Raw genomic sequence first — 13,855 nt, 5'->3', positions numbered from 1 at the left:
AAAACTGAGAAAACATACCCGAACTTAGTTGGATTAAGGTGGAATTGTAGCATTAGTTTGGGGGCTATGGGTTTCTGAAAGCTTGTGTAACCAACTTATTCTGAAAGAAATACTTAAGAAATGGTTATCTTATTGGTACAGTGGTAACCTCGGGTTAAGTACTTAATTCATTCCGGAGGTTCGTACTTAACCTGAAACTGTTCTTAACCTGAAGCACCACTTTAGCTAATGGGGTCTCCCGCTGCCACCTCGCCGCCAGAGCATGATTTCTGTTCTCATCCTGAAGCAAAGTTCTTAACCCGAGGTAATATTTCTGGGTTAGCGGAGTCTGTAACCTGAAGTGTCTGTAACCTGAAGCGTATGTAACCTGAGGTACCACTGTATGTTAAACACCCAATTTTCCTCTCCTCACTGTACAGCTTTGGTCTGTTTTTTGCATTACTGAAGTAAAGTTGTCTGCATTTAGTGTACAAGCCTTTGAGCTGCTGTTTTATCACCCAGGAATCTACTTCATCATCCCTGGATGAGACTTCATATTCTATCTTTTCAGTGTAGGAGGAGTGGGTTGTATATGTAGTTCTCGATGAGAAGTTGAGATTGCCACAGCGCCAGAGTGCCTAAGGCTTCAAGCAATGCAGAATCAGCTGTTTTAAAGTGCCCATAGAAAAAAACAGTGTGATATCTAAACAAATGAAATGTTTTCCTCTTGAGATATTTCTGTTCTGCCATTTGGACGAGTTCAGTGACAGAACTGAGAAAATATAGCAATAATATCAGAAAGGTGTTGAAGGATATAAATAAATGAGAGGGTTGTTTAATTCATCTCATTTGGTATTATTTATCATTTAAATTTATTATCAGTCACAAGCCTTCTTTAGGCAGCAAATAATTACATTTAAAAGAAAAACTCTCTGTGGAAAAGTTATAGATAAAAGCAGTTGGCAAACCCACTTCAGTAGCAACATCAAATTCCATCAAAAGCTTGGGGGGGGGGGGAGCGTGCTGGGAGAGGCATGTTTCGTTGTTTTCTAAAAATCTGGGGGGGGGGGGGAATTGCCCAAAGTGGGGCTCGAACCGATGACTCATGTTCTACTGACTGAGTTATCCCTCAGGTAATGGAAGTTTCTGAGATGAAACATCCTGACCAAAACAACCCTGTCTTTTGCTGCTACCCATTTCACCATTTTGGCTTCAGACTTGGCCTTCTTCAGTGGAAGCCGCAGAGGTACAATAGGGATTGTAGTCGCTCGTACTTGGTTTATACCCTAAATGAGTGTAAGCCCTCAATATGCCTTCACAGTAGGGAACTTGGCTCTGTTTGGGGATGGATAGGGGCCATTTAAAATTAGTAAATTTTGATGTATTTGAACCGGGGGTTAGACAGATTCGTGAAGCATAAAGGTATCCGTGGCTGCTAGTAATGTGAATGCATGTGCATACTAGTTGCTACAAATCAGGAGTGGCACAGAGTTATTGCACTTACATCCTGTTCATGGGCTTACCATAGGCATCTGGCTGGCCACTGTGATAGTCCTTTGGTCTAATCAAGTAGGACTCATCTTACGTTCTTAAACTTGTTCTTTGCCACTGAGACACACGGTGTCACTGGGTATTATTGCCCTTTGGGAGACAGGAATGATGATGAAGAGGATGAGGATGAGGATGATAATAATAATAATAATAATAATAATAATAATAATAATAATAATAATAATTTATTTATTTATAGTTTCACCAGCCACTCTGGCTGGCTCCCAACAGAATATTAAACACTTTATCTCAGAGTCGTGGCTCTCACTTGCACAAAACAGTTTTGAAATAACAGGAATGTGAGGTGGATTATCGTTTTGCTGGCTTTTGCAATAATGATGCCAGAAGGGAAGTTTGCATACATACAGCATGATATGTCGACAGCTGTTTGATTTTTCTCTCCCCCCCCCCCCATGCCACACCCTTCATACTTGAGTTTATTTGGGAGGCAATTCCTTATGGATGTTTGGTCGGGTACCCAAGTAGAAGATATAGACACATCTCACCTACAAAGGGTGCTTAGGCATACAGGAACTGGATTAATCCCTTGTATGAGGAACTAATTTTATCATAACTAATTTTAAAATGCAGCTGGGAGCATGGCGACGGTGGTTGTGCTGTGGTTTTTGTAACAGTAGAAAGCATCTGATAAGAGTTGGCCATAAATGCAGTAGTATGTGGTTGAAGGAAAGCAACATTAAGGATGTTTTATCAAGCATGTTAGTGGGGATGGCTTAACACATTATGTTCAGCTCCAATTTGCTTTGTTCATTTCACCAAAATTGGCCCTATTAACTCTGATAATTATTTTCTGACAGGGGATTTCACTGGGGACATTCCCTTTCCAAAGGCTGAAATTGGAAATTTAGCTGGAACCGTTGAGCCAGGACTGTTTATAAACATGACAGACTCTCTTAGGGTCATTTTGAAAAGACTTAATTTCCCCCCTTGCTGAGTTCTTAAAATTGCATTTCCGTGAGAGTCCTGAAGCCTTAGCTTACCATTTACGTTTATTATTGCTTTAATGTGAAACTTTTAAGAAGATTCCATAAATGTATTTTTAAAAGAAGTCTAAATAATTGAAATCCTTAACCTTTTAATTCATTATCCTCTCAGTCTAATGGAAATACTTGTGAGCCAGCATATTTGCGGAAGTTAATGGTTGTGTCACCATGGCGGGGATATTTATTTATGGACTGTTTACAGCCACCAATCCAAAACAGAAAGAAAGAAGCATAAAGGACTAAGCCCTTTCCTCCAGTGCAGAGATTGACTAGATCATTTGAAGTATTTATATTCCTCCTGCTAACCGAAGAGCTCAAGGTGATTTAAGTTATCTTTAATATACAACAAAACAGAGAAGAGTTGTTAGGAACAGGCACAGATGTGTACAAGTCCCACTTCTCAACACTGGATGTTCCAGCTGCTGCTGCAGCACTGAGCCATAGCAGATCTTCAAGGAAGCAATTGCTTCCTCACCCAGGATGCTTCTTCTGATGTCTCTTGTTGTTTCTGGCTCATGGTGGCTGACACAAGAGGCACTGGAGGAAGCAAATGCAAGTCTCCCTTAGTCCTTAGATCAGCCTTTCCCAACTTGATGCTTCCTGTTTGTTTTGGACTACAGTTCTCATCAGCCCCAGCCAGCATAGCCAGTGGTCAAGAATGATGGGAATTGTAGTCCAACACAGCTGAAGGGCACCAGATTGGGAAGGTTGCTTTAGGTCAGGCTTCCTCAACCTCAGCCCTCCAGATGTTTTTGGCCTACAACTCCCATGATCCCTAGCTAGCAGGACCAGTGGTCAGGGATGATGGGAATTGTAGTCTCAAAACATCTGGATGGCCTAGGCTGAGGAAGCCTGCTTTAGGTGTTCAAGCTGCCACTTGCCTTCTGAGTCTCTGCTCTACAGGGACTCTATAAGAAGAAATTATCTGGTCTGGAAATGGCTGCCAGAGGAGCCAGGTGTCAGTCCCTTGCAGGGCAGGTCTCCCTCCCTCAGGCCGCCACTGCCTTGCAGTTTTGGCTCTTGGTGGCAAGATGTAAATTACAATAAGATGTAGCACAACTGAACACATGTCCAGCTGCCAACAATTGCTGGCTCTTAACAAAATTGTTGAGTAGAACAATATGTTCTTGATGACTTGCGCTGACGCTGGCCGCACATAAAACCTGCAGACGGCGAAGAGCTTGTTGCTGCTGCTTTGTAAGCAAGTGTGTTTACATCAGCAACAAATTGGATCCCGTTCAAATCTACCCAGCTAGTTTTAAGTGATGTGTAATGAGTTTCCTCCTTTCTTTTGAATTTTCTTCTTTCAGGCTTCTACCAGACCTTGCTTTCTTATTTTATTTATGTGTCATATACTCTAGTGTGCTTCAACAGTTGTAAGCTGCCCAGCTTTGATAACAGTAATCTTCAGATTGCAAGTAGAAGAGTGTGTGATGCACATCTGGAGCGCTCTAGTGAAGTATTCTACTGTATCTTCTTTAGTTACGATTGTACTCAAATGGAGTAAAAGGGCCTAGATCTAGCAAATCTTGAGGTTGCATCACAGTAGGTGCATATTTGCTATTTCCCCCTGAATTCTGGATGCACATTCTGAATATGTTTGATATGCTTATCATTTCTGAAATAGTTGAATTAACAAAGTTGTCGATCTTCTGACTTTTTTTATTAAAAAACACACTTGATATTCATATTCAACACACAGGAAACAGACTCAAGTGAAACCAGGCAACATGGGAAATGGGGGGTGGGGGGAATCCTTCCTGGCAGTCTTCATATAAACATGATGCAATTTTCTAGCACAGACAATCTAGCTAACAACACTGGTTGGGGGACAAGGATATTGGCTAGGTATGGAACTTTAAGTAACACAGATAATGTATAAACCAGAATGTTAGGAATCTGATATACCTAAAGATATTTTAAAAGATATGTCAGTTTGATAGTCTATCAAACATTTCTGTGGGAGAATTTACCAATCTGTAATTTTTCCTCTATTTCCTGGCTAATGCAGTTCCAAAAAGCATACAGTAGGGGGAAAAACACAACCACAATTGCAACTGGTTCACTTCCAGATTGTATTAACATTCTGTAGAATCTAGTGAAAAATTTAATATATTTCCTTTCAAACTGGTTTCACTTCGGAATTTCTGCTTCCTGTAAATGGTAGGCTCTTAGTAGCAAATTTCAGAGGAGGTAAGTACACCAGTTTTCCAATGCTAAATAATGTTAAAATAATCCTTCCTCAAGTTATGCTCCTCCCCCCCCCCCCCATGGACAGCCTTCCAGAGGCAAGGGGCCTCATTTGCCTGGGTTCTGAAATGCCTTGTAAAAAAAAGGCATTGTTGTGTAAATTTAAGGACTGCAACAGCCTGTGATTTATGTCAAGAGTTCCTGAACAGCCAGAAGTTTTGAACCAAGTTGGCTTTTAGGAATAACTTCCTATTTCTGCTCTTTGTCAAGCTCACAACAAAATCTTGCAGTCTGTCTGCCTCCTCTGCCTCTTTCTCTTATCTGTTGATTTTTTTTCTCTTTCTCTCTCTTTTTCTCCGTGCAGGTGATTTCTATTCACTCATTTCCAAGCTGCTAGGAGAAAGGGAAGATGTTGTTCATGTGCACAAGTATAACCCTACAGAAAAGGCAGAATCAGATCTTGTAGCAGAGATTGCTAATGTAGTCCAGAAGAAGGATCTTGGTTGGCCTGATGCCAGAGAGTTTTCCAGTAAAGATGAAAGGGCCAATGCCATTCTTGTCAGAGACAGAATCCACAAATTCCACAGATTAGAATCCACCCTGAGGCCACCAGAGAACAGGCACCTTGCTTTGCAGCCACCTAAACCTGGCAGTGGGAACTGGGAAAAAGAACGTACAGGAGGTGGGTTAGGGTTGTGTCTTTTTATTTGAAAATGTTACCATATCCAATACTATAAACTACTCTGTACATTAGCAAAATTGGAAGAGAACATCAAATGATTTTTTTTTAAATTCAAGTTGTACATCACGTTCCTCTCTTACATCAGCTGTTCCGATGAAAAATTCATTTTGTTCAACATAAGAGTCAGTAATCACTGAAGCAATGCTCACATTATCCTTCCCATTTGTGGCAAAGGTTTAGTAAGTTTTGTTTCATGTGTATGTTAGTTGTCTGCTTTACAGTTTAGTGCTATGTATTATGTGACAGATTTATTTGATACATTATTGTATTTCATACTTTATTTCTAAAAGAAAAGACTAATTTAGTAGCAGACGTTTTATTTTTGGTATATAAACAGAAAACCTGAGCTGGAATCATTTGTTACATTTTTCTAAACTGTGTAATCCAACTTGAACATGGTAAATTCAATTATTTGACTTTGTTTTTCTTACTGTGCAGCTGGCTTTATTACACACTCTCCTGTGAGGGTAGTTATGCCCTCTGTATTTTTCAGCTTGAATGCCTTGTTGACTAGTAACAATATGTTATGTGCATTTGTATTATATTTTCATTGTATTTCTCTCTTTCTAAATATGAAACATTATAGTTACTTCTTAAGTAATTTTCTAGAAACATAGAGCTGGGATAGGCAATGATGGCATGGAAATAACTACTCATGCGGTAGTTGTATGAGTCATGCAACATCAGTGGAAGGAATTTAATGAGATTGCAGCTCTTCTTTCCTAATAATAAGATTTGTACTGATTCTTTCCCTTTCCCCCAATAAGGGACAAAGAGCTGCAATTCATGCAAATACCTTTGTCCAAGGATATGCTGTTTGTATAATTAGACCACCCTTATGAGCAATTATTTGGATAAGCAATTGCAATGGCTCAATTCAGACATCATACCTAATAACAGTTTGTACTAACCATAGCTGAAAATCCAAACCATGGTTCAGAACTGTTTGTCTGCACCAGCTCTGCCATTTTCATAGCGTTCACCTTAACACATCCACTCCGTGTTGTAACAACTTATGAAGGCAGAGAGGTGGATGTAATTGTGGTTTATCGATTCAGACACCACGCCAAGCACACAGCTTGCAAACCATTATGAAACCATGATTTCTTAGTTTTTCAGCCAGCAAACCAGAATATGGTTTTCTAATTCATTCATCGTGCCAAACTATAGCTTAAGCTTTTTAAACTATGGTTTGGCATAACGTCCTTGAGTTGAGCCAATATCTGTGTTGTCTTTTTTAGTTTGAGAGAATTTCAGCCAAGATTCACGGCACAGGACAGTGACACTTGCCAAATGTATTGTTCCTTGCAGCTTTAAATGATTCACAATCTTCCTGGTTCTGATTTTCTATTTAAAACATTCGTGTGGAATGCTTCCTGTTAACCTGGTGTTAATGTATGCTGTTTTAAATGACCACCAAGCCTTTGGTACACTGTGGAAGTTTAATAAGGTATCTGTGAAACTGATTGCCTGTTTTTGCTACTGTTAACAGAGGAGAAAAGAGGAGCAGTACTTTCGACTGCAAATTTCTGCACGCTTATCTGAGAATAAGTCCCATTGAACTCAGTGGGGCTGACCTCTGGGTTAATAGGCATAGGACGGTGCAGACAATTCTTATTTGCTATGGGCTGTTTTCTCTGTTCTACCAACAAGCAGCCAACAGAATACTTGATAAATATAATTTGAAACTGAACAGTCACAGTGGGTATGTTCCACTTCCACTATCAGAGACAGTATGCCTCTGAATACCAGTTGCTTGGAATTGCAGTTGGCCAGAGTGCTGTTGTGCCCGTGTCCTGCTTGCAAGCTCCCCACAGGTATCTGCTGGCCACCAAGAGAACAGGATGCTAGACTAGATGGGCCATTGGCCTGATCCAGGAGGCTGTTCTTGTGTTCTTGCAGGAAAAGTGGTTTTCAGATTTAAATATGCTGGTGAATGCTAGTGGAGTGAACAAAATACTGGCTTTTCTGCCATATTATTGAAGAATGCTGATTACAGTAAGATATCTCCTCTGTGTGTCTGGAGAGGGGAATATTTCATTGGAAGCTATAAAAGCAATATTTGTGCTAGGACTATTAGAGTAATTCCATAATAGATTTTGCTTTTGGTTTAGAAGGTTTTTTCCTTACTTATGATTATCATCAATCCACCTATCTATTATTTATACCTTTTGCTGTACAAATCCACAGGGCTGAGCAGTAAAGGGTTTATCAAATAATACAGGACTAGAGTTGTGCAAAAAAAACAACAACCCAACAACCCTAAGAATTATACAGTATTTAGAAGCTTTATGCAAATTTATATGAAATTATTACAATTCAATTCAGCCTACTTGTCTAGGTTGACGGACTAGATTCTTTATTAGCCGTTATCACTCCACAAATATAGTGCGAAATGATTTTTTTTGGAATGGTATATATGACAACTGGTGTTAATACTATAAATATGCTGAGGTCTCTTGTGTGTGTTTTTCCCCCACCTCTGAGAGAGAGGATAGCCAGACTAGATACTCAACAGTAAACAATTACAAGGATGATATATACTAAATTTGCTTAGTTGGAAATAACCCATTCAAATCAGTGGGACTTACTTCCAAGTAAACATTCATAGATCACGTGTTTGGTGTTTGGTCCTTACAGTAATACTACATTTTATTGGAACTGTATGTCCCAAGAGTAACAGCTTCAAGCAAGTCAGTAATTTAAAATCTCTCACAGTATCCTAAAATATCTGTGTTAGGCAAATCCTAAAGTTGCTTGGAGTTTCATTAAGTAAATAAAAAAAGTGACAACGATGACTACTACTACTACCACTACTACTACTACTAATAATTGTGCATAAATAGAAGTGGGCCACTGCACTCACTTCTGACCACATGCTTGGAATTGGCTTGTAGGTTACATAATATTAAATGCATGTAAATATATGTTTTATAAAGCACTTGCTGTTTACCAGGTGTTGTACACAGATTAAATACAAGACACACTATTACAATCTAAAATAGATTATACAAAAGGGAAAAGGTATGAGGGGGTGAGAGAAAAGAAGAAAACCCAAGCACTAATTATTAAAATTGCAAAGTTCTTATAAAGCCCTACATGGATTGAGTTCAGGGGCAGGAGGCGCCAAGTGACAGCTGATCATTCAGCCAAGCACATGAAATAGCCTCTTTTGGTCCACCTCTCACTCTGCTTCTGCCAGGCCAGGAGTATTATAAATGACAAATTTGAAGGCTGGAAATACTGGTATTCATAGCATAAACCACAAAACAGGAGCTTCTGTATTGGAAGCTGCATGCATATTTACGCTTCTAAAGGGAGAAAGTGTTTCATGGTTCTAGATGCTGCTGCTGATCATAAATATCTTTTTTTCTAAAGCTTCTTTTTTGTAGTCGTACCTTTGATCCCGAACACCTTGATACTCAGACGTTTTGGCTCCCAAACGCCGCAAACCCAGAAGTGACTGTTCCAGTTTGCAAATGTTCTTTGGAACCTGAACGTCCAACGTGGCTTCTGCGGCTTCCGATTGGCTGCAGGAGCTTCCTGCAGCCAATCAGAAGCCGTACTTTGGTTTCCAAACGTTTTGGAAGTTGAACGGACTGTATTGTTATATGAACACATTGTAACTATTATATTGCATACAAATATGTTGGTTGGAGCTTGTTTGATTCTATCTTTAGCCATTGAATTACTTACTTACCTAATATTTTTATATCAACGTGTAAACCTTATTCTCCTTTTTCAGATTTAAACATAGAAGAAGTAGTTGATTGGCCTGGAGTAAACCTCAAACTTGGACAGGTTTCTGGGCTGGCCTTGGATTCTAACAGCAACCTGGTCATCTTCCACAGGGGCGATCATGTATGGGATGCAAAGTAAGCAAGCACTCATAAGCCAAAAAGTATATGTTCTTCAGCACCTCTGTATGTGTCTCTTATCTCCCCGCTCTGTACTGGCTTCCTCTGTGAGGCAAGCAAGATAGCAGTTTTTCCATATAGGCTGGACGATAGTGCCTTGCACGTGGGACGTGGATGGCACTGTGGTCTAAACCACTGAGCCTCTTGGGCTTGCCGATCGGAAGGTTGGTGGTTCAAATCCCAACGACGAGGTGAGCTCCCATTGCTCTGTCCCAGCTCCTGGCAACCTAGCAGATCGAAAGCACACCAGTGCAAGTAGATAAATAGGTATCTCTGTGGCGGGAAGCTAAACAGTGTTTCTGTGTGCTCTGGTTTCTGTCACAGTGTTCCGATGTGCCAGAAGTGGTTTAGTCATGCTGACCACATGACCTGGAAAGCTGTCTGTGGACAAACACCAGCTCCTGAAAGCGAGATGGGCGCCACAACACCATAGTCACCTTTGACTGGACTTAACCGTCCAGGGGTCCTTTACCTTTAACTAGTGTTTTGCATTTCCTGGTTGATTTTAAATTGTATATCAGTAAACTAATTCCAAACTAAGCCTGGTCATTCCTTACGGCGTTAATATAATGAAGAACCATGCCAAAGTTGCTCCAGGAACCTGTGTGTTTGGTATAAGGGTGATTTGACTCAGGGTTACAAGCCTGCCCTAGCGTCTCGAAGAATGGAGGAGCAGCCATTTATCCTGGATTCTCTAAGCTAGAATCCTAGCGGGTTGTATTCAGCTGTTATCCAAAGCAGAACCATTGAAATGAATGGACCTAGCTTAGTCACATTCATTCAATTCAGCGGGTCTATCCTTAGAGATATTTAGTTGAATGCCACTCTACTAGTGTAACTTGGTATTGGTAGTAGCTGGATGGGACTTATTTAGCCTGCAGTGTCCCATCTTGGAGCCAACCTCCTGACTACAATATCCCATCTATTTTTGCTCATCCCGTTATTTTCTTCATGTACCATCTTGCCTGATGAAGAGTTCTGAAAGTTGAAAGTTTGCCACAATTTTTATTTCCTTGCTTATAAAACATTTATGCTGCTTTATGTAATAAAACTCTAAACAGTTTACACAGAAAACAATAAAAAGCAACATCGATATCAGTTCGTATAAAATGACAAACAGTAGCATCCCTAAAAACTAAGGCAAAAACTTTATATCACAGATAAAACTGAGCAGTGTACAAAACAATTTAAAATGGATAGAATTAAAATGAATTACTTGAGGGAATATAATTTGTGGAGATTTGGTTGGTCCTAATAATGGTATAGCTCAACTGTGAATTTTGGAGTTTCCCCCCATTATTAACCCTTATGGGTACCTTTGCTTTATTTGATATTTAAGTTACAGATAGGTAGCCGTGTTGGTCTGCCATAGTCAAAACAAAAAAAATTCCTTCCAGTTGCACCTTAAAGACCAACTAAGTCAGTTCTTGGTATGAGCTTTCGTGTGCATGCACACTTCTTCAGATACACTGAAACAGAAGTTTCCAGACCCTTCTATATAGTGAGAAGGTGGGGAGGGGTATTACTCAGAAGGGTGGTGGGAATGGGTGATTGGCAGATAGCTGTGATGAGCCTGTTGACGACTCTTAACGACTGCAATAGGTCTTACAGAAAAAAGCAAGGAGTGAAAAGGTGAAAAATGGCTTTGTCATGTATAATGAGATAAGAATCCAAGGTCTTTGTTCAGACCAGGTTTCTCCATGGTTTTAAGTTTGGTGATAAATTGCAATTCAGCAGCTTCTCTTTCCAGTCTATTTCTGAAATTCCTTTGTAGTAAAACAGCTACTTTGAGATCTTGTATAGAATGTCCTGGGAGATTGAAGTGTTCTCCTACTGGTTTCTCTGTCTTGTGATTCCTGATGTCCGATTTATGTCCGTTTATTCTTTGGCGTAAGGTCTGGCCTGTTTGTCCAATATAGAGAGCTGAAGGACACTGTTGGCATTTGATGGCATTTTCTAACATTGTGTATGCCATTGCAACTTATCACCAAACTTAAAACCATGGAGAAACCTGGTCTGAACAAAGACCTTGGATTCTTATCTCATTATACATGACAAAGCCATTTTTCACCTTTTCACTCCTTGCTTTTTTCTGTAAGACCTATTGCAGTTGTTAAGAGTTGTCAACAGGCTCATCACAGCTATCTGCCAATCACCCATTCCCACCACCCTTCTGAGTAATACCCCTCCCCACCTTCTCACTATATAGAAGGGTCTGGAAACTTCTGTTTCAGTGTATCTGAAGAAGTGTGCATGCACACGAAAGCTCATACCAAGAACTGACTTAGTTGGTCTTTAAGGTGCTACTGGAAGGATTTTTTTTTTTTTTGATATTTAAGTTACTGAAGAAAATTTGAATAAGGCATCTGCATACAAGTACACATTACTAATAACAGGAAGCTTTTAGAATCAGGAAAATGTTAATTATTTAAAGGAGCGGATTTCACCAAATATTTCCTTTTATTTTGTGATAATAGGCCTGTATTATCAAGCTTGCCTAAATATATGCACATAACCATAAAATTAATGCAAAGTTATTAATTGGGTGTAATGTTCTTTACCAATCATAACTGTGCTCAATTATCAGCCTTAGGAACTCTCTTCATTCTTTCTGCTTGATTGCTTCCCCATCATACAACAAGGAAAGAGGCAAACAAATTATCAGGGCTTCAGGCACTGCACAGAATGCTAGCAGTGTATTAATAATACATGCACATAAAAGCTGCATATCCCTACAAGCAAATGCAGCAGACTGCTTGGGAACCTTAGGCAGTTTAATCTTGTGCTGTAGAACACTTAAGTGCAAGATCTAGAGATGTGTGTCTGTTTCCTGTACTCCCCCGGCTTTCCCAAATTTGCAGAGAACATGAGGTTTGGCAGAAGGGGTGCTTAAATCACCATCTTAGAGTATGTATGATTTTTTGGGGCTGGTCTCTGCTTGGGTGGTGAAGAAGCAGATTCAAGGGAGTTATGCCAAATAACTCTGGCAGGTGTTCAGATGTCTCAAGTCTGCTTTTAGTCTGGAAATTACCTTTGCATTTATGTTATCTATTTTGAAAAACATCTGGAAGCTTTGTTCTTGCAAGTTCCAGTGTAAGATTTTCATTCCCCCTTATTGAATACAATGTCTCTTGAACGTCTCTATGGTTCATTTTGCACATGATGCTAAGCCAAAACATGGCCAAGTGTGAGCTCCTGTGTGTGGGTTCTTGGAGCAAAAATTGCAACCATTTGCTGCCCTTCCTGGAGCTAAGACATGGTTTGGCTTAGCATTAAACTGTGAGTCTAGGTTTGGACATATCTCACCCCAAACAAACCACAAGCCGTCAGTCATCCTTTTCTTTCCTCACCCACCCCATTCCAGAGAGGTATCAGCTCTTCAAAATATATGCTAATATTGTTAATCCGTTCACACACAGCTTCAGTAGAGAAGCTGAATTAGATCTAGGATTCTTGAGATTAGTTCCTGTCTTTGCCATGGACTCTTCATTCTTATTCCCAGGCCTCACTCCTTATAGTAAAAATGGGAATGTGGCTTGGCTCCTATGGGAGAGAGAGAAAGAGGAATTGCTAAACCTTCAAAATAAGTAGTAGCTTGATTGTGTGTAAAAGCTGCCATAGGTCAGTATTTAAGGACCTTATGGATTTATATGAATATAATAGTCATCAAAGAAGATAAGTTGATTATCATTTAATTGCCACTGTTACTGCTTGCTCCTGCCTACTGCTTCATTTCTTAATGGAAAATAGCTATATTTTAAAGAGCCTACCATGCTAGGGAAATAAGAATGCAGAGCATAAGCAATGATTATTGCAGCACTTTATAATCTTCTTTAAATCTGCATTGTTAGATATCCTTTGTTGTGTGTGAATACTCAGGTTTTGGATATTTGAAAGTAATCCTGAAAACTGCTATTAAATCACGGGAGTAGTTCCTAAAGCATATTATCCAAGAGACCGATCCAACACTAGTCTAACTTTTTAAGATGCACCTGCTACTGTTGCTCACCCTTGTGATCATTCCCAATGCCCATTGCTGGTGGCCTGACCATGAAATCACAAGACTCCAAAACAGGGGTCAGCAAACTTTTTCAGCAGGGGGCCAGTCCACTGTCCCTCAGACCTTGTGGGGGGCCAGACTATATTTTCAGTGGCATAGCGTGGGGGGTGCAGGGGGGGCCGGCCGCACCAGGCGCAACATCTGGGGGTTAGGGTTAGGGGGCGCAAATCCACGGGTTAGGGGGTGCAAATTACTTGCCTTGCCCCGGGTGCTGACAACCCACGCTCTGCCACTGTATATTTTGAAAAGAAAAGAAAAATGAATGAATTCCTATGCCCCACAAATAACCCAGAGATGCATTTTAAATAAAAGCACATATTCTACTCATGTAAAAACACCAGGCAGGTCCTACAAATAACCCAGAGATGCATTTTAAATAAAAGGGCACATTCTACTCATGTAAAACCATGCT

General features: G+C 40.1%; 1 protein-coding gene across 16 annotated transcripts in view; it reads left to right on the top strand.

Moving 5' to 3' along the window:
* Nucleotides 1-13,855, top strand: part of PAM (peptidylglycine alpha-amidating monooxygenase) — a 131,597-nt gene that overhangs the window by 91,997 nt on the left and 25,745 nt on the right. For 8 of the 16 annotated variants that reach the window (XM_083702245.1, XM_083702256.1, XM_083702255.1 and 5 more), the window contains exons 15-16: nt 5,089-5,406; nt 9,212-9,341. In XM_083702245.1, coding sequence (XP_083558371.1) covers nt 5,089-5,406; nt 9,212-9,341 — 448 coding nt within the window. The remainder of the gene's footprint in view (nt 1-5,088; nt 5,407-9,211; nt 9,342-13,855) is intronic. The other 8 variants (XM_083702249.1, XM_083702252.1, XM_083702248.1 and 5 more) reach the window with 1 other exon arrangement.

The sequence above is a fragment of the Podarcis gaigeae genome (genome assembly GCF_964106915.1).
Source record: "Podarcis gaigeae genome assembly, chromosome: 11".
In the NCBI taxonomy this organism is placed as follows: domain Eukaryota; kingdom Metazoa; phylum Chordata; class Lepidosauria; order Squamata; family Lacertidae; genus Podarcis; species Podarcis gaigeae.
Note: the sequence above shows the minus strand (reverse complement) of the source record. Positions and strands in the feature narration are given on the sequence as shown.